This window comes from Uloborus diversus, chromosome 9 (assembly GCF_026930045.1).
Source record: "Uloborus diversus isolate 005 chromosome 9, Udiv.v.3.1, whole genome shotgun sequence".
Lineage (NCBI taxonomy): Eukaryota > Metazoa > Arthropoda > Arachnida > Araneae > Uloboridae > Uloborus > Uloborus diversus.
In genome coordinates, this window is record NC_072739.1 from 41693317 (window position 1) to 41715731 (window position 22415).

The 22415-nt window shown below is 30.7% G+C and overlaps 1 protein-coding gene across 1 annotated transcript in view; it reads right to left on the bottom strand.

Moving 5' to 3' along the window:
* The window catches only part of LOC129230173 (DENN domain-containing protein 1A-like), a 101602-nt gene that overhangs the window by 38919 nt on the left and 40268 nt on the right, over nt 1–22415 (bottom strand). The window contains exons 7-13 of the mRNA XM_054864575.1: nt 21693–21794; nt 20382–20435; nt 15322–15383; nt 13722–13820; nt 11639–11689; nt 10644–10689; nt 9085–9186 (exon numbers count right to left, since the gene is read on the bottom strand). Of these exons, the coding sequence (XP_054720550.1) occupies nt 9085–9186; nt 10644–10689; nt 11639–11689; nt 13722–13820; nt 15322–15383; nt 20382–20435; nt 21693–21794 (516 nt within the window). The remainder of the gene's footprint in view (nt 1–9084; nt 9187–10643; nt 10690–11638; nt 11690–13721; nt 13821–15321; nt 15384–20381; nt 20436–21692; nt 21795–22415) is intronic.

Genomic DNA, 22415 nt, shown 5'->3' on the forward strand with positions numbered 1-22415 from the left:
TTTAACCTTTAGCCAACGGCGGTACATATGCTGTACCGACAAAAAGTGCTCTCTTCCTACGGCTGTGGTACAACGTCTGTACCAGTCCTTCCCTTCCCCCTCCAGTTACTTCCCGCAGCTGATAATCCTTTCACACACGCCTACGCAGGGAGAAAATGAATGAAACGCACTACACCCCTTTTGGGGGTCTGTCAATCAGAGGCGTTTGGCATAGTTTTGTTCCCAGTGAAGGAATGTGTGGCGAAGTTTCGAAAAAGAGGGGAGAAAGAAAAGAAGTAAAATACTTGAAGGAAAGAAAAATTTTTCATAGCCTTTTTCTGTTTAATAACCCAATAGTAAGGCGTCCTATAATTAATAACAGCATATTTTACTGAGTACAAAACACCTATTTAGTTTAAGCAGTGTAGATATTTAGGGAGCAGAGGCAAGAAACATCATTCTCCAAAATATTTCTTTTGTTATGGTTTTATAAAAATAATTAAACACTTGAAAAGCATATCTTATTTTGCTAACTTTTCGAAAATGAATATCATGCTGAATAGGAAACAACTTATCAATTTGCGATTTGCTACGTTTCATTTATTTATTTACTTTTTAACTGAAAATTATTTGTAATACCGTTTCAACAAAACATGGAAAACATTCTAAATCAATAAATTTGAAAGAGAGGTCCAATTAGGAATCTGTGTCGTGAATCTTTTGGCTTGAAAATTGAAAGTTAGACTAAATGCTCATTTTTTTTTTTTTTTTTTTTTTTTTTTTATAAAAAGAGTCACTAGCACAGCCAGAATTATCTTCTGGAGGGGGCTTTCTGTTCAAAACGAACCTTTTCATATGTAAAAGTTATTGCACTAGGGATGGCGAGAATGTTAAAATCAAGGGCTCTGAATGGTGTTTTTGTAATGTATCGTCGGAAAGGACTCACAAATGAAGAAATACAAAAGTTGATGCAAGAACTAGACGATGAAAACTATGCTGATAGTGAGTCAGAGTGCGAGGAGGAGGATGAATCGTTTATGCAATCTGAGCTAATCGACGGAAATGAAGAAAATATTATCGTCGCACCGGAATTTCCAGAAAATTCTTTTGAAGTTGGAGCCTTAGAAAAGTGGGATAACCCAAAAGTCTCTGATTCTCCAATGAAATTCCAATTCACTTCGCATGTTGGCGTGAAAGTAAGTGTGGAGGAACTACAAGAAGAGAAAGACTATTTCAATCTCATTTTTACCAATGACTTTGTTGAATTTTTATGTAAAGAGACGAACAGGTATGCTTCTCAGACTTTGCAGCCAGTACATTTAGGAAAAAGGAAACATGTTTTAGAATGGAAGCCTTGTACCACTGAAGAACTAAAACGTTTTATTGCTTTGACCCTTTTAATGGGTCATATTGATAAAGATGATATTTGTGAATATTGGTCGAAAGACGAACTGATTGAAACACCTATTTTCGGAAAAAGCATGTCCCGAGACAGGTATTTACATATCCTTAAATTTTTACACTTTGCCAACAACGAAAACTCGCCAGACCGAAACGATCCAAATTACGACAGACTGTGGAAAATTAGAGAAGTATTTGATCATATAAATTTATATTTTAGAAGCCTGTATGATCCCACAGAAGAACTGTCCATTGATGAAGTTATTGTGAAATTCAAAGGTCGTGTTATTTTCAAACAATATATTCCAAAAAAGCACAAGCGATGGGGTATAAAAATTTTTAAAATTTGTGATAAAACTGGTTATACTTGTCATATGCAAGTTTATCTTGGTAAAGATAACTCACAAGGAAGTAGCACTATTTTATCATCGCGCAATGTGGTAGTAAATATGTGTGAACATTTCAAGAACAAAGGGCACAAGCTTTACATGGACAACTTCTTTTCTTCCCCATTGCTCTTCTCAGATCTTTTCTTCAACTATAAAATTAACAGTTGTGGAACCATACGATCAAACCGAAAATATTACCCAAAAGAATTGTCAAAAACTAAATGTAAACTGCAGCAGGGGGAAGTAAAATTAAAATATAATGCAACAGGGCTTACAGCATTACGCTGGAAAGATAAACGCGATGTTTATATGCTCAGTAACATACATTGTCCGGATTTGAAAACTAGCAAAGATAATAAAAAACCAGAAATTGTAGAAGATTATAATCAGCACATGGGATATGTGGATTTAAGTGATAGGATGGCCAATTCGTATACCTTTGGGAGAAGAACAATGAAGTGGACTAAGAAGTTATTTTTCCATCTCCTTGATCTAACAGTACTTAACTGTCATTATTTGTTTAAATTAAAATTTCCGAAAAGCACCCACAAAACATTTCGCAAGAACCTCATCAGACAACTTCTAACTATCTCAACAAGCATTACAACAAGCCCTTCAACCAGTAATATGTCCATTCAATCACCACTTCGGAAAAATATTTGTATAAGAAATTCTAACGAAGGACATTGGCCACAAGCAATTAAAAATCGACGAAGATGCATTGTCTGTTCTAAAAAAAATGTGCAAAGGCGCTCAACCATCATATGCAAAAAATGCAATGTTGCTCTATGCATTGATATTAATTGTTTTGAAATTTATCACGAAAATTCAACGGACGCTTAGGAAGTTATGCAGAGCTTTGCAGATGCGTCCACCAGGTCAAATTTCGAGTTGGGGAAAAAAAAACGGAACGGGGGGGGGGGGGGGGGGGCTATAATATATATGCGTGTATGAATATTTGTGTTTATGTTTATGTTTATTCGTTTGTACCTGAATACGAATTTAGTGCTCTTTAAATTCTGTTAAGCTGTAATAATTTCCTGTATTAGAATTGAACGTTAATAAAATGTGTAATTTATAGAAATATATTTCTTTCTCTCTCTGTCTTAAGCATACATATGTGTCAAAAAATAAACGCATTTTTGTGGTTGATTTTTCAAAGGCTCAATTTTATGTGAGAGGCGCACATACAGTAGAAAAACTTTTACTTTTATCTCAAGTTAAAAAATTCATACTATTAATGTCAATAATATTATATAAAAAAATGAGAAAAGAGAGATTACACAGAATAACTTAGTAAGTCTGCACAATAAACTTAAAATGTTTTAAATTTTTTCCAGTGTACATATACAACATTATTGATGAATTACAGTTAAACCCTTTTTATGTAATAATATTTTAATGTTTTAAACCATTGAAAATTGCTTCTGTGATCTCGGATAAAAGAATCTCTAGCTTAATGGAAAATTCCAGTAGGCGGGCTTATTTGTAATGAGTAAGACTGTCTTTAAGCATATTTTAGCATATTCACTAATACAGTCGAAACTGTTTATCTCGAAAACCTCTCTATGTCAAAGTTTTCATTTTCCCTGCACATAAAGTATTAATTCACTGTTTTCCCCCATGTTTGTCTCGAATGAAATTTCCTGAAAACCTGTATATTTCGTTATTCGCGTTATTAAAAAGGGAATATGATCATGTATTTTATCAACTAATATGGTTGAAACATTATTGTGATAAAACTACTAACTGCTGATCATATTGAATGTAAGTTAGTTAATATTTTCTGATATTTTATTGTACTAGTTACGTTTTAAGTATGTCGACTTGCTTTTGAAAAACGTGTTTACAGCAGTGTTTTTTAGAGAACCCCATAAGGAACAAGGAGGGAAAAAAATTATTTTCAAACCATTGAATAAGTGATGACTAGCCAAGTATAGTGTCCCACTATGGTAATCCTGTATTGCGGAGAGCTCAGCGGTTGAAGTGGACATCGCCCCCTTTATGCTATCCTATTCGGGGGGGAAGGAACTAAGAAAGCTTTGAGCCGTATTGAGAGGGAAAAGATAATTGTATAGTTGCCGTAGCCTAAAGGTTAAATACTATAATTAAAAATTAAATACTAATAACCTAATACTTTTCAGTTAAAAGATATGCTGTTGATCACATTTACCACTCATTTCATGTACATTTGCAAAAAAGAAATTTTAATTTTCAAAATTAAGAGTTTTTATAGAAATTATTTTTAAAATTGAGAAACACTTTATAGAAATGCTTAAGTTCATGTTTTTTGATGAATCTGAACCCTAAAAAAATCTTTTATTTAATGATTGTAAGGATTTCACACAATAATTAAAATTTTAAATTATTATTATTGAAAATTTTCAATAATTTTTTTTAAAAAATATGATCAATCTCAGCCAAGCTCAGAATTTGTTCAAAATGATAGTCTACAGACTATTTTTTAAAAAATCAAATAAAAATATCAGGTCTGACAAAAAAAAATCCAAAATGCACGTAGATGTGATATTTGGCCGTAATATTGTTGACTGACTTACGGAACTCAGCCTTTCGGTTTTCCGTTTTAACAAGATAAGTTATCATAGTGACCCTTTCCCCTCGTCGCAGCATCTGCACAAGTTGCTTCAGCTTGTTAACATTTTAGTCAAGTTTTCTTTCAGATAAATGGGAAGAAAAAGGAAATAACCCACTGTTATTTCTTCTAAAATATGTTTTTGCCCCATGCAGATCGGTTTGGACAAATTGCTCCGATGTAAATAAACAACATTGAATCGGTAATGACGTCATTCGGGCAATTCACTCATTTGAACTGGATTGATTTTGGTTAGTTCCTGCATGTGATAACCCTGAGAGGTTTTCTAAAAGTTTTCGTGAGTGGCAACAGTTCTTGTTGTTTTGCATAAGCAATTAAAATTTCGAGTGTTGGTTGTTTCACTTTGCGTTTTCAAGGATATATAATGCTGCAGGTTTGAGGGTTCTCTCTCTCTCAATGTTTTTTGTGTGTAGTCAGGATGTTAGTGCTGTCCAGTTCAAGGTAAAATGGTGTAGTTGTCTTGAATATTCTATTTCGAAAAGATGCACTGTTTCTAAGTTAATTCGAAATATGTAGTTTGCCATTTTGATGAGATGTTGTTTGTTGTTAGAATAACGATATATTTTTTTAATGTTCTTGTTGAACTGGATTCAATATAAGTCATATACATTGTCTAAGTATTAGCTCATCCAAAATGCTAAAAATAAAAGGATTTTTTTTTCTTCCGACTTTGTTCGTCATGTCCTTTATTTCATCTGCTACTCTGGTGAATGTTTCCGAGGTTTGAAATTCTTTCTTCAGCCCTACACACCTTTCACCCCATGCGTCAGAAACCCTTTAATATCTTGAATGTTGGAATGCAAAAGGAGAGTTTGATACAAAATGTCTCACACGCAGCCTATATCAAATTTTTTTGTGAAGAAATCTTCTAACTTACATCAAATTGGCAAAAGAGATGGTGAAAGAGTTGAATCTTGCTGATTGGCCACTTGAAAAAAGAAGATTACAACAACGTTGGTTCAACTAGTACTAATGGCTGAAACACATAATCGAAAAGAAGATTTTTGTGCGTCCATGGTGCATTGGTGCTGGTTGTTCAAATACTTTTTTGACCAGCAAATTAAGTGACAGACCGAAAGCAGACGTCTTTTCAAAGTACGAAAAACAGCGGATCATAAATTTGCATCCCAAGTGAAAATTGCGTGGATAGCCGAGAGATGCTGCGCGTTATGAGTAAAGTTAGAGATAAAATGAAAGATGCAACTGTATATACAATGAAAAATATGTACTATATCTGTAAAGAAAATGTTGCAAAGGAAAAATTGCTTTCTCTGCGGGAGCTACTTATTAATCAAGATTCCATACAACCACAGGCATTCAACTCAGAAGACCGATTGAGATACACACATCCTGAATCTTTTGATAAGTTTCTTATGTGATAAAAAGTTATTGAAAACTTATCTCTTCAATAAAATTAAGGGAAACAAATTTTACAGCTTGGAAATTAATGAGTCAACAGACATTAATATGTTATATATTCGTGCAGTAGTTGAAGGTAAGGTTGTTTCTTATTTTTAAAATTTAGTGCGGTTAGATGAAGGTTGTACTGCAGAGAAACTTTTTGATAAAGTTGTAGAAACTTTAAGAAGAAGGTTTTTCCATAAATTCCTTGATTGTCCTTGGCACAGATGGAGCAAGAGCAATGGTTAGGCCCAAAGGTGGTCTTGTAACACTTTTTATGAAAACCCAATTATTATTTCAAAACACTGTGCTGTTTATAGACTTGCTCTAGCAAGTGGTAAAGCAGCAGATGCTGTGACATATTTACTTAAGTATCAGGGTATTACGAGATTTATAGGTATTACAAAATATTCCCCGAAAAATTCAGACATCTTTCGAAAGGCCCGAAACAATTTAGGGGCAAAGGTCCTAATATTTAAACAAGTTTTTCACACCAGGTGGTTGTCTTTCTATTCAAGTGTGAAAACTCTTCTGGAATCAATAGACCTTCATAACAGCTTTACAAACTCATGTGGAAACCAACAAGGATAATGCTCGGGCTTTAGTTTTACTAAAAAGTGTAAGCAAATTCCAATTTGTAGCTATAACACACCTACTAATAGATGCTTTTGGGCCTCTTTACACTACAAGTTTGGCAATAAAGCACAGAATTGCTTTTGTCTGATGTTTTAGATAATCTTCAGTCATGTAAATCTGCATTAATTAATATGATTCAGGGTGATAGTTTAAATTTGCAACACTGCAAAAATTTAAAAGAATGTATAAGCAGTTTGCCTGAAAATTATGAAAATCAAACTCAAGTATAAGAACCATGATATAACTGTGAGCTCTAAACAAATACAAATTGTATTTAAAACAGCTGTGAGTTTTTTTAAGAAATATTATTACCAATATTCAAAAGCAGTATTCATCTGACAAAATTTGCAGTCTTTTTGATGTTTTTTCTCCATCAAATTTGCAGCGGAACAGGATGACATCTTGAATTATGGTAATGAAGAGATTAATCAGCTTGCAAGCATATTTGGTCACCAAAAAGTAAATAGCAAGAACGTAAATATTCCTACAATTATCGACCATGATGAATTTCTTGTGGAGTGGCAATGATTTAAAGTGCTCATTCCATCCCATCATCAAGCTCTCTGGTTCGAAAATCAAACAAACCTCTAATCCAAGATATCTCAGTCTCATTCTTGACGCAGAGCTGAGATTCTCGCAACATCTCGTTCAAATTTCAAACAAAGCACTAAAAAAGTTTAACATTCTTAAGAGATTTTGAGGTGCCTCGTGAGGATAAAATCCAAAGATGCTCCTAACTACATATACATCCATTATCAGACCCATTCTGGAGTACGCTGCACCCATTTGGGCACCAGCCATGCCAACTTCAAAAGTAAAGATAGACTTGATTCAGTACAGGGCTTCGAAAATTATTACAGGTGCTATATCATCTACAAATAACATCAAAGCTGAAAAGGAATGTGGCCTCACCCCTTTGGATAACAGAAGAAACCTCTCCGTTGTTAAATTCACGAATAAGATATGATGCCTACCTGAAAACCATATTTCCAGCAGAACTTTCAGAGCTTGAAGCACATATTTTAGGCTTAAAAGATCTTCAACTTGCAACAAGACTATGAAATTAAAAATGACATCAACCTTCAGCATAATACACTTGAAATTATGAAAGAACCTTCTCACACTTTGAACCTTCACCCACAGAAAATTATAAATCTAAACCTTCTAAGACACAGCACTAAGAAAGAACCTGTCTTGGTTTTAAAAGAAAAAGGCGACCATACCATTAATACAATCACCACCCAAACTCAAAAACTGGTAATCGCCTACACTGATGGCTCCTCAGACTCTAACCTTGATAGGGGATGTGCAGGAGTATTTACAACAGGTCCAGAACACGAGTGTCTAAAAATTCCAGTGGGGAAAATAGCTTCAACTACACATGTGAACAGGTTGCTATTAGAAGTGGGCAGGAGATTTTCTTCTTCAAAAGTATCCACAGTGCCAGTGGCATAATTATCCTCTCTGATTTCAAGATCGGCGCTGCAAGCCATTCACAAGGCCAATGCCACTTAAGTCAAGAAATCATCCAATCCATCAATGAAGTCATAGCAACCAAGAAATCTCGCATGTTACAATGGATACCAGCCCATGTAAATATCCTTGGTAATGAGAAAGTCAATGAGCTTGCCAAGGAGTCTATATATAGATCCTACCCCCAATCATCAAACCTCACTTTAATTGATGTCAATGCTGTGGTCAGCCGCAGACTTATCAGTAATAATTTGAAATCTTCTACTTCAGCCCTAAACTGAAATCGCACAATAGCATCAATAATAACCAGGCTTCGAACAAAACATGTAAAGGGCACGAAAATATCAAGTGACGGAGTAAGAAGTTACTCAACTCACTGCCCCGACTTTCAACTGTCTCCTCAGCATATCTTCGACTGCCCAGCAATTCAGGTAAGGCTTCTCAATACCGGCCTGGATGATCCAAATGTCCTGATTTATTCCGCAAAGGCTGTGGAGGTTGCTGAGGCTGTCTTCAACAGCTTTGGAGTAATCTAATGCTTCTCTTTGCCTATCATTGACAAGACAACACTACCAGAAATGAAAAACTTTAATTTTGATTTAGCTTTTGAATGTTGATGCACCAGTAAAAATATACACTTATCTGGTTTGTACAAAGATTGAAATAAAATTAAGTTTGTTAATTGTTTAGAATTGTTTTTTAATTTAAGTGTGCTATGCTACATCTTCCAAATAACGGTAAGTGTTTGGATGTTATAAAAAATAAAACTCAGTTTACTAAATAAAATTTTGTATTGGGAGAAAAAAAATGTTGAAATTAATCTTGGGCTAAAATGTTCGAAATTTGACTAATACTTTTAAAATCTGGCTAATTTACTGGTTAACAACATGAAATCCCCAGCGCAGTCCCTGTCGATTAGTTTATTACTTGGTTAGTTTTGGATCACAACATCTAGAAAAATTTTACACACACTTACCTGCACAATAAAATCATACGGTAATAACATTTTAGCTCACATTATAATGTACCAGCTTATTTAAAACTGAACTAATTAAAAAATAAAGCATTACTTTTTTTTTTACAAATAACTAACAAACTAACATAGATTAGACATTTCAATAAGAAATTTGAATTAAATCTCTTACTGCCCAATAAATAAATGTATAGAACCAATAAATAAAAAATACTTACAATTTCTGATGGTAGAGCATCTAAATCAGCAAAAGGAGTTTCTATCTTATTTTCATCTGCATCAAGAAAGACAATTTCCCCCATGTCAGCAGATTTCATTCTCTATAAAATGATGAAGAAAAAAAAATTCATTTTTTTCAGTACAATATTTCTTTACTTTAATGGATCTTACTAAATGTGACATGCTGAACAGGATAAACTAATTTCCAATTACTTCCTCAAAGCATCTGATGAAATTTATTAGCTATTAAATGGGATCCATAACTTTCAACCCGTATTTGATATAATGCTTCCATTATTAGTTTTAGTTGCAAATTGCTTACAGCAAATAGATTTTTAGTGTACTGTAGAAAAATTTACAATTACTTTTAATATTTCCTACATAAAATAAAAAAATAAATCAATAAATAAATTGAAATAAATAAAAAAGCAGAAGAGGAAGAGATCCAGTTTCTTTTTCTTTTTCTTTTTGCGCTCCCCCTCCCCCCCCCCCCCTTTAAAAAAAATTGTTACATTGGAAGATATACAAAAAAAAAAAAAACTTTAGAAGTTAGATAGATGAAGGGGTGTGAAACATTGGCTTTCTGGATAATGCCAAATAGCTGGAAAAGTTTAACAATTGACTAACCAAAAATTAAATAGATTTTTTTTTAAATCTCTGAAAATAAATATGAAAAAGATTGTTGTGTAACACTTTTTGCGTAACATTCACAACATAAAGTGAAGTTTTAACTTATGAAGAGTTTTATTAATTTTAATATTTTACAGGTAAAGCTACTTTTCTTTATTTCTATTACAGTGGAGTATCATTTATTGGACTAAGATGTTTACATTTATATTGTCACCACAGAACAACAGTAAGACATACATGCCTCAAAACAACAGTTAGATATCCTACCGTTGCTCTGAGGTGACAATATGGTTTAGTGTCTTTTAGTGTAACAATTCATACATATTTGTTTTAATGTCAAAATATATTGCTTTATGACCCACAAAATTTATTACACATCAAGTGTTTGATTTTGTACCCATTTATTTTCTTTTTGTATATGCAATAGCTTGAATATCTTCATAATAGATGGCAAAAGAAAAGGCCGAATTTTGCTAGCTTAAAATGATACAAAAAAATGTATCATATAATAACTATGTAGGGTGGTGTGGAATCAGTAGAAAACCCTTTACATTTTCACTAAAAAGGATCAAAATTTAAAATGAATTATGTGTTTTTTTTTTTTTTTTTTAAATTGACGTTTTAAAACAAAAAACAATGGCATGCACATTTGAACTGCTTGCTGCAGATTTTTCTCTCTTATGGTTACTTGTTTGTTCTGCTTACTTCAATTTATAATTTTTTTAAGTGTAAATTAACACGTTAAACACTAAAATTAAAACAAAGCAAAATTAGTTATAGTTTTAAAAGTGAAAACAGATTGTACAACATTAATCTTTATAGGGCATTTCTTGCTGGCATGTTTGGCATCCTACAAATGATGCTCCATTGCAATTGAAAAATTATATAAACATTTTACATAAAAACCGTTACACAAAATATGACTTACTGCAAGGGTAGTAGAAGGAATTCCAATCAAAAATGGCATAGGAGCACTAAAAATAAAATCATTGATTAAAACAGATGGAGAAAAGGTATAGTACTATTTCTTTGCATAAAGGGTTTTAGTTTAAAAGTTTTCATTTTTCTCTTTCACAGAGCTGAAAAGTGAGAGTTTATGAAAAATGTAACATAAATAAGACAAGAAACAAAGAATATTTTTGCTTTTGAGCTAAAAAAAAAAAAAAAAAAAGAAAAAAGACTAAACATGTTGACTCAAGCCTTAAATTTGTGGAAAATTGCAAACATGTGGTTCAAGATTAGAAGGATTGGTTTCTCAATCCAAAAGTATTTAAAAAAAAAAAAAAATGGTAATTTTCAGTAATTTTTCTAAAATTTTGTGCTATTTTAATATTTTTATAAATAACCTAGTTCAACTACTTTTGCTAAACATAACAGAAATTAATTTAGATAGAAATTTGAGAACAATGAGCAAGTGTGAGAGAGAGATAAAAAAAAAGTGTAAAAATTAATTTTACTTGCATTACAAAATGAAGTACCTAAACATCACTAAAATCAATAATGAAGCCATTAGATACTTCTAAAAATATAGTTTCATTAGTTCAAAAGATTTTTTCTTAATCAGAAATTCAAATGTTATTTGAATGATATAAAATAAGATTAAAATAATTCATAAAAAATTTTGAAACAGCAAAATTAAAATTGGATGACTAAATTGAACATGCATCTTTTCCATGTTAATGTTGAGACAGAGAGAAATCTTGAAAATAAAAACTGACATACTTCTACAAAAACCTCTACTACTTAATGTTGATAGACATTCAAATTCATGCAAAAAAAGATAAAATACACATGCAGTGTATTTAATTTATTTTTTAAGTTCTTAACATACTACAATTTTTTTTTTTTTAAATGCATTCACACCACAAGCAAAATTTGGAATATAATTATATAATTTGGGAGAATAATATGGCAGATACTTACCTTAAATAATCTGTTAAATGCTTTGGTAAAACCGGAATGAATATGTGCTGCCTAAATCAATGAACCAGCATTAAAGTTGTATTAATTAAATTAACACAACAAATACAAAAGATGTGGTAAATAATATATTTCAATACATCTCAAAAAATTGTGAAATATATAGATTAAAAATATAATCAGGGTGGCTACAGGAATGGCGAAAAAAAGTTCCCTGACTTCCCTGATTAAGTTCACTGAATTTCCCTGATTTACGTTACCATGGATAGTGGTTTTCTTCCTTTACCCTACCTGAAAACCATTGCATATTAAATAAAATGCAGTGTTTAAAACATTTTAAGCTGTTAATCAAAAAAATATATTTTGAAAATAAGCTTTTTTTTTAGTAAAAATAGTATATTAAATTATCTACGGAGAAACATTATAGGAAACCTAAAACAAATACTTTACTTCCAGTAACCTGTTAACATATAAGAATTCTAAGAAATTATTGAAATCACTCTTAAAGACATATCTAATCATGATAAAACTGAAAAAGTTTATTTGGAAATAATTTTGAACTGAATTTTCAAGCAGCTTAGTTGCTGCTGCGAGAATAACAAGTAATTGTGAAAGTATAGAAGTAATACATTACTTAGTATTATTTTACTTATGTAAATAATGGACATATTTATATAAAACAAATTGGAACCTATAAACAACCAGTCATATTGAATTTGAGCTATTCACTAATCAAGAACTTAGGTTTTAATAAAAGAATACAGTATTTTAACTATTAAAAAATAGTAAAAATATTTACTTATGTACACAACTCAATTTCAAATGATCTTATTATTAGTCAAAAAATCTTTTGTAACAAACATTGAAATGTAAAAAAAACAATACTTAATTTCAAAATTTATAGTATATAACTTGGTTTTAAAATAAAAGAACTTAAAAGTCGAAAAAAAAAAAAACCCTTCGTGTAATCTAAAGTGACAGCGAATAAATACTAAGATGGCAAAAAACAAAGTTGATTTTCATTTCACATTCAATTTTAGCAATCAAATTGAAAACGCCAAGTAAAATACCTTTTAAGCTCTTAGCAGTATCAATTAAAAAAAAACAAAGATTTTTCTTGAAATCGTGATTACAGTACACTAACTACTTCAAGACAATGAATAAAGGCAATGGAGCAAAGTCTTTAATGGCGGTTTCCTCTTTGGCTGTAGGGTTGTTCATTTTACGCAGCATGGAACGCCAGGCAGAAAAATTCAAACTATGTAAAATAAACAACTTTACTGACACAGAAGCTTAGGAAGTTCATACTGTGGTTAATAACTTAAGGTTCAATACCTTGGCCTTAAGGGGGAAAAAATGCACAAACATGCGTCAGTGTATAATCGCACCAAACTAATTTAACTTTTTTTAACAAATAATTGGTGGAAAATGCACAGGGAAAAAGGGTATTTAATTTTGCAAAGCAAAAAATAAATTTTCCTTCATTTGATCCAATTTTCCCTGAATTTTAATTATTTTTTCGAAATTCCCTGATATTTCCCTGATTTTTCCCTGATCAATAAAGTTCCCTGACTTTTCCCTGATCTGTCACCACCCTGATAATAGTTATGCAATAGCAGAAAATAACAATATATTGCATTCAATTTCTGACAAATTTGATCAGAAAGTAAAAATACAATTTTCAATGACTGTAATAAAACTTTGCTACAGTACAAAGTCTGGAATCTCTCCCCCCCCCCCCGACCTTCAACAACTTCAAATTTTAGACTTTCTTATTTTAAATCACAAGAATTTTGCATGTCACAAAACTAATTTACCCTGACTTAGCAAATGCCAGGATTTTGAAGGCTGAAATTGAAATGTCCAGAATTGATTAACTGTAAAAACAAACCTACTTCTGAAAACAAATTTTGCAATTAAATACAATTAACAAAATTCAATGCAAAATGAAATGCATCTTGGAATTTTTGGAAAACAATAAGAAACTTTTACACTAAACTTGAACAAATTAAAACACACACACACAAATGCATGAATAATTTAAAATAAGATTTCAAAGAAGGAAGTATAAGTTTGTACTAATTACCAGTGCATTGGATAGATCAAAGCGTTTGCAGCTTGAACACAAGCACTCAATCTGCTAAGTTTCTTTGATGTAATTAATATTCTTCTTTCATGTAACATGCTAAAAACAAAATAATGTAAATTTATTAAATTGCAAGATACAAACTGCAAAATAACAGCAGTAACAAAATAATACGCATGTTAAATCTCCATGTTAATGGACTCTATATGAATTCTCTCTAATATGAACACCACAATCTGAACACTTTTCCATGGTCCCGGCGAATACATACACACTATCCAATCTTCGTCAATGAACACCCCCATATTCTGAACACTTCTGTTTGGTCCCCATGAGTGATTATAATAGAGAGAATCTACTGTAATTTAAACTATTTTGGAATGTCTTATCTAACTGTTAGTACTAACTATGATAGTAAAGAGTTTTGTTCTAAAACTTTTGTAGTGTTTATTTTTATAAAGGAAGAAAATTAGTAAAAGAATAAATATTCAACAACTTTCTAACAACTAATAAAAAGTTTTTTCTTTTACTACTAAAGAAACAAAAAAAAAAACCCCTATCACATTTTAAAACCCATGCAAAAGAAATTACTATGCTAATACACAGAATTTTTTTTTTTTTTAGGAATTTAATTTTGTGTTAATAATATACATAAATATATACAGCACAGTTCTTATTTTTGAACCATTAGATGGCTCAAACTAATCTTTAATCCCTCAAACTTTCAAATATTTCTCATATCAGAAACTTTTTAACTAGAATTTCTTAAAACTTTCCTCCATTAGGTCTCCTGTCCTCCACTCAATATTCTAAAACAATGTTTCTAATTCCCCTCAGAAGTGGCGAAAGTATTGCAAACAAGTGCTTTGGGTTACAAGATTTTTTTTAATGCAGAAAAAGTTTTGATCTTATAAAAATCAGCAACAATAATTTAAGTTCACACATTTTTTTTTTTCTTTTCCCACTATGAAGTCTTTGGTTAGGGATCATAAAAAGAGAAAGCAGTATTACTGAAATTCAAATGTCTTAAAACTTCTCAAAGACCAACAGAAGAAGAATAATGCCTTTTGGGCTTTTATCAAGGATATTGACATCAGTCAGCTCATATCTTTCTGCATTGAAAAAGATGTGAGCTGAGTTCTCCAAAATGCGAGTCTGCAATTCTTTGCACTTTTGGCATTTTTAAACATTGCTACACATTTTTATCTTCTATAAAAACTAGATTCAGAATTCAAAACATTCCTTCCAAAATGTTTCAGTTTAATGTTATTATTATCTTTACATTATTATCATTTTGTATTTACTTCACTTTCCAAATAAGACTTCTTTTTGCAATTCAGTTTTAGGACAATTCAATTTTTTTTAACTTCACTTTTCAAGTTTTAAATTGTAAGAATCAATTGATTGCAAGTAAATATTTTGGTACTTTATTAGAATTTTTCGGTAATTAATTAGAAGAAAAAGCAAAATATTAATAGAGCACTCAATTTTATGACATATGCATTAATAGGAAAATATCAATTGCTTTTGCATTGCTCAAAATGTAATTACTTGCACTCTTGATGAAAATCAAATTTAAGATACAGCAAAAAATATTCACCTTGCAAATATAGTCATCATATTATGGGCATCAATAGCACTAAAATACTCTGTCATATTTCTCTAAAAGCAAAAATAAAAACATATATGTATTTTGTAGTTAAAACAGCAGAATAAAATATAAAACAATATATATAGATATATATATATATATATATATATATATATATCATTTAAAGTCTCACTTGTAAGTGGCACACTAGCAAGTGTATGAAACAAAAACAACAAGAAACATAAGAATAATAACAATATAATATGAAAAACTATGCGAAGTTGACCAATATGAACTTTAGAATGGGCAGTAACTGCTACGTTACTGCATACACTTGCTAGTGTGCCATTTACGAGTGAGACTTTAAATGATATATATAATATACATTTAACACTTTAGCTGCATTTGCACTGTCTAAATGTAGAATATTTTATTTTAAGTTCTAAGAATTATATATATATATATATATATATATATATATATATATATATATATATATATATATATATATAATTGAAAGTTGAGAAAAGTAGAGCAATTCATAAATTACACAAATCTTATTTTTTAATTTTTTATTTTAAGATGAGTATAAATTATTTTTAAGAATGATCATTGTAAAAAAACAATCCAACAAGTGGTTTTACCAATCGGTGACACAAAATAGGAGTTACTCATCAGATCTTTTAGTAATTAAACTAACATAAACATGGAATTATTTCCTGAGCTGTAGAAAAAGAGATAAAAATATAAGGTGGCGCTCAGAGATTGGGTGTTTTTCTAACGGAAAGTACAGCCGAACGGAGGGGGTTGCAAAGTCGGGAACCTCATCCCCTTGACGGGAAGGATCGGAAGTTTTAGTCAGTATGGCAACCTAGTCGGTTGAGCATCGTGTTTTCACAGTAGAACAGATTTTTGAAATCTACTGTTGCGGTCACGAGCGCCTTCTGCATCATTTTCTTTTTGTTCCTCCTGGTGGTGTTCTTCCTAAACAAGACACGATGTTGGAGTGGGTGTGAAAATTCCGTGCAACGGGTTCATGTGTTGCGAACAAAAATAAATTACAAACAGCAAGAACACCAGAGAATGTGGAATGTGTCAGAGGTGATGTCATCACATGCTCTCATCACTCAACCAGACGTAGAGCTCAATCGCTTCCGGTGTCTTGACAGAGCCTGCAAAGAATTCTCAATGCAGAATTAAGTTCCGCCAATACAAAACCAAGATGGTTCAGAAACTTTTGCCAACAGACCATCAAAAAAAGCTTCAGTTTTGCCATCCCATGTTAGAGATAATGGAGGATGGAAATGTAATTGTCCTTGTGACTGACGAGGCTCATTTTCACCTTGATGGCTACGTCAATAAGCAGAACTTTTGGTACTGGCCCAACGTTAATTCACCGCAATTACAACAGCAACCTCTCCACAGTCACAAGGTAATCGTTTGGTGTGGGGTTTTAAAGTTGGGAGTCATTGGGCCCTATTTTTTTGAAAATGAAAGGGGGCAGGTGGTTACGGTAAATTCTGAATGTTATGGACAAATGATTATGTAGATTTCTTGATTCCAAAACTCTGAACAGAATGACTATGATACTGAGACAGTGTGGTTTCAGCATGATGGGGCAACTGCCCACACTGCAAGAACATTCATGCAAGCTGTGCACACTCTGTTCCTAGGGCATTTGATTTCATGTTTCAGAGATTTGGAATGGTCCCCTTGCTCGCCGGACCTCACAGTGTGCGACTACTTTTTATAAGGTTATTTAAAAGGTAAAACATTAAACCCCGCACTTTTCAAGATTTGAAGGCTTCAATTGAGATGAAAATTTAAGCCATTCCAACCAATATGATTGAGCGAGCTATGCAAAATTTGAGAGACCGACTCCAAGAATGCATTGTCTGAGAAGAAAGACATTAATGGACATAATCTTTCATAATTAACAAAATTTGTTTCCCTCAATAAATTTCCATTGTGACTGAACATTTTACAATTTTTTTTACCCTGATATCTTCAAAATTGATGATTTGGTGGGGTTTAGGAATCCATTCGGTTTATTTGAGACACAGTGTCTAAACTACAGATAAATCATTCCAAGGTTTAAAAAATATATATATTTCGGAAGTAATATAAATTAGTTTTTTCATAAAAAAGATGCTTGTTATAAAAAAAACCGATTGCAAATTCAAACTAAAAATAAACCATGAAATAAACTAACTCAAATAATTCACTAGAATAAGACCATTCACAGACTCTCACAATCCACAAAAACTTATTATTATTTTTGCACTATTCCTTGTAGCAGAGCATTGTAAAAAGGCTTTAATGGGTTTGTTTTTATTTCAACAGTTAATACTACAAGTTTTAGTCAAATTTAATGTAAAGAACTGTGCATAAAGCTCATATAAAACAAAATATTTAACATTTCTTTTTAAATCTCAGCTATTCCAAAAAAAAAAAAAAAAACCTTCTGCAGGGTATGATTTCTCCTACAATGAGAGAAATTCAGCTTCTTTTCTAACATATTAAGTAACATATCTTGACTTCAATTGAAATTTAATGAACACCAAAATCAAGTTATTGTACAAAACAATTTTCTATCCTTAAATATTTTTCTTTTTGAAAAGAAATTAAAAGTTTAAGCAATATTTCATACTAGTTAAAAATTTCGCATTAATCCTAAACTTCGTATCTATCAATAAAGTAAATAAAATAAACTTTTGAAAATAATCAACTGTACAAAGTACACAATAAAATAGGCCAATCAAAAGTTGCAGATGTTAAAATGACTTCAGATTATCAGAATGATTGAAATATTTACAGAAAGCAAAAGGATTGCGATCTCACATGGCTTGTAATTTTTTCAAAGCACATGTTCAACGTTAGTATGTCTCTGCAATAAGTTCTTACTTAATATATTAAATTTCACAACAATCAAAATCCATTTTTCCCTAAAGCACTGTTTCTTTACTTCTGTAGAGCTGTGTGCCCATTAAAAGACAAAAAAAAAAAAAAAGAAATATGTAAACAGCCTTGAAATCCCTTTGTCCCAATTTTCTCTAAAGTGCTTTGTTTTAGATGTAAAATAAGGAAAACAGTTGTATTAGTAACTGGTAATACACCAGGAAATTCTGGTATGGATTTTAAAAGTACTTTCATAAAAAAATTACAAAAAGGCCAGAGTTTTATGTGAATCTTAAAAAGCCCCTGAATAATAAAATAAATGCATACTGAGTTCAACAAAAATTACATCTAGGAAAAGCTCAAAATTAATGCATTTACAAACATACATACAAAAGAGGGAAAATTAATATACCAAGCATATAAGCAACAATTGAAGTCAAAAAAATAATGTATTACAAATGAAAAAGTTTTTTAGCATGCAAATTATTACCTTATACTTTACGTTCCTTTTCACAAAATATTGCATGTAAGCAAGAGAGAAAATAAATCAGTGCAATAAGTCAATGTGCAATGAAAAATGTATTTAGTATATAGACAAAGTGAACACTTTCTAAAGCAAGCACCTTTTGGTCTGGCTAAACTCTGTTGTACATGGAAGGGGATGCTTATTAATGGTAAATACAAGCAGTACACGCACGGCGATGTCTGTGATAAGAATTTAAAGGAAGTTCGTTGATAAGTTTTATAGATAAAAATTAGGGATGCTTCGACTAATAGGCAGTAGGTTATCAATAACTAGTCAACTTTAGCCTATTGAAAATTGTTTTTTTAGTTAAAATTACTTTTGCTTAGAACAAGTAATTATATTAAACAAACGCACGGCGATGTCTGTGATAAGAATTTAAAGGAAGTTCGTTGATAAGTTTTATAGATAAAAATTAGGGATGCTTCGACTAATAGGCAGTAGGTTATCAATAACTAGTCAACTTTAGCCTATTGAAAATTGTTTTTTTTAGTAAAAATTACTTTTGCTTAGAACAAGTAATTATATTAAACAAATTTTTGCTGATAAATCGAATGAAAAACTTTATATCATCAAAATTTTGCTTATAACAAGAAATGACGCTAACTGAATTTAATACACCTAATCAGTGGCTTCAACAGTTCTGCTCCCATTTGATTAAAAACTTACGGATTACTATTGTAGGTATGCAAATAGACTATTCATAGTGTTTTAGAAAAAATATATACAAATGGATGCAAGAACTAAAAGGGAAAATTCAAAATGAAACTGAAATTTTACAGGAAAAAGGGAACAGATTTTGAAATAACAGACATTTAGGGATAAAACTAAAAAAGGGATTTGGGGGGGGGGGGAGACCAATTGGGAGCTCTGTAATTGGACAAATTCTCCTTTGAGGAATTTGCACAATTCACATCAGTTATGGGGTTAGTGTATGGGTACTGATGGCAAATAGTTTGATTAAGAACAAGTAAGTATTAAAATAGTTGTTTGCAGTTGCCTTATGAAGAAAAATTAGAATGCTCCTTTAATAAAAGGCAAATTATCATTCAATTACTAACAGAAACTTTTTTACATCTAATTTTGGTCATTTGGAGAAGTGATTGCTTACTAGACGTGGTTGATTGGAAAGAGTCCACAGTACATCACCATAGATAATAACACAAAAACATATACAAAAGATGTAGGTTTGTAGCAATAATTAATGTTACACAACAGATTATATCTTTTTTATTGTAGCAGTTTTTTTTTCCAGTTACTGTGCTAAATTAAAAAAAAAACCTTAATTGAAGTTAATAGTAAAAATTTTTTGAAAAAGGAAAAAGAAAAAATACACAATCAAAAAAAAATATTACATTTTCAAATTCAATCATATAACAATTATTACAAAACAGACTTTTTCTCCAAGTGTTCTTATATATAGTAAATTCATAAAAATATTGAGGACACACCAGATGACAAATAATAAAAGATGGAATTAATTTATGTAAAAAGTAACATTTACTGAAAACTATTAACCTTACCAAAAGAATACTAATTTCTATACAAATCTACAGAAAGATCTTTTCTAAATAAGAAAGTTCTGAATTTACTAATATATCTTCATAATCATCAAAAAAGATTTAGAATAATTTATTGGTGAACTTACATTTTCGGGAATGCTTGGTAATTTTTCAGAATCAGGACACATGGCAACAAAGTCCTATAAACAATGAAATAATTTTTAAAGAAGATAATTGAACCATTGTAAAATATACAATTTCTATTAATTATAAAGCCATGCTTTTGTAGACGTTAAATCATAACAGAAGAAAGTTTAAAATTGTTCCACGGATTAAGATCTCAATATTGCAATTTCTACGGACACTTATTTTACTGCTATTTTTGTTAACACACTATTTTAGTAACAAAATATGGCTTACGTGAAAAGAAAACAAGTAAATTAAAATAAAAACAATGCTGAAATATTTTGTTTACACTGTATGGCACCATATCTTTGCAAGGACAAACTTTTTTTTTAACATGTAAATGTAAAAAAGGTGGGAAAAACAATTTATACAAATAAATTAAAGCGAAAAATTGAAATATGAAATCTCAAACTTAAATCAGTCAAAAAAGAATGATTCCTCAGCAAGGCTTCACAAAAAAATCAAAACCACAAAAGTCAAAAATTTCTCACTGAAGATTTATTTTAATTTTTTAAGTTTTGAAATAAATTAAAATTTTTATCAGAAAAGTTTTTTATTATAACAGCCAAAAGCAAAATATTTACATTTGTAGTTTTAAAATTTATTTTGTATAAATACATCCCCCCCCAAACACACATAAGATTTCTGTAAGAGCAGTTGAAAGGGGAATGGTTTCTGAAATCATAACCTACCTACAATTAAAAAAAATAAATGAAAGAATTAAAAGTTGTACTAAAGGAAATTCAGCCTGTTTTGTGGCATTTTTCATCAATAAAGGAGCAAAAGGGGCTCCAAAAGACAGATTTGCAAATTTTGACCCCTGAATTTTGAAACCTGACACCGTGGAAAAAAGTAAAGGTACTTTTTGAAACACTTAAAACATAAATGCTTTTTAGTTACCTAATGTTAGAAATCACAACATAGTTACAAATGTAAATAATTAAAAATTGTATGCTTTTAAGCCAAATGTGGAAAATATAAGATTAAAACTAAATAAATAAAGTGCTAACATATGAGTAAAACAAAAACAAGTAATAATTGGTTCGTCAATATTAATTATTACAGTGAAATATGCTTAACACAAAAACACTTAACATGAAAAATTAGTAAATACAAAGCATTATAGAAGCCTAGACAAAATATTGTGCAATTGAACACAACATCTTTGAACACAATTCTTTTAACAGTTCGAACTGTTTTGGTATTTGTTTTTATGTTAAACATTTTACACTATGTGCATAGAAATGTTTCAAATAAATTGTTGAACTAACTTCATTTTTTCGAGATAAAACATGAAGTTCTAAACCAGGTTCAGGAACTTCTGCTTCATAAAAATTTTGTAAAAATAGCTGCATATCTTTGGAATTTTCAGCCTGAAAACAAAATGTAGAATTTTTTAATTATGAAAACACAACAAAAAAATTTGTTATGGGAGGAAAAAAATAACAATACTAGAATTAAATCTGAAACAATGTTTAAAATTAAATGTATTTTAAGAATTAAATTAAATTTTTTCAAAATAACATTTACATATTAATTATTTCCATCTACTATGTTCCAAAAGTTAAATGATGGCGTCACAGCCCATTCAATAAAATTGATGAAACGTCGTGACGTTGAACAAAAGAATAGTGCTCCAATGTCAGTGTTTAACATTGACTGCCTTTTCTAATTAAAGGCTCACTATCATTTCAGTTTAAAATTTGTTTAAAACAGCAATAATTTATGTTCTAGTTGCCTTGGGAAAATTCAAACAAATTTCATATCATGCAGGAAGATCAGGGCTTTCTGTTGATACATAATTTTAAAATGTACAAGCATTTTTTCATTCACATCTAACAGAATTTATGTGAACATTTTTCTTAATATTAGAAAAAAACTAATTATTTGGGGTTAGATAATCTGATTATAAGACATTGAATTGTCATCAGGCATGAGGTTGCACACTAACTTTTAAAAAAATCCAACCATAAGTGGGTGAAAGTTGAACTAAA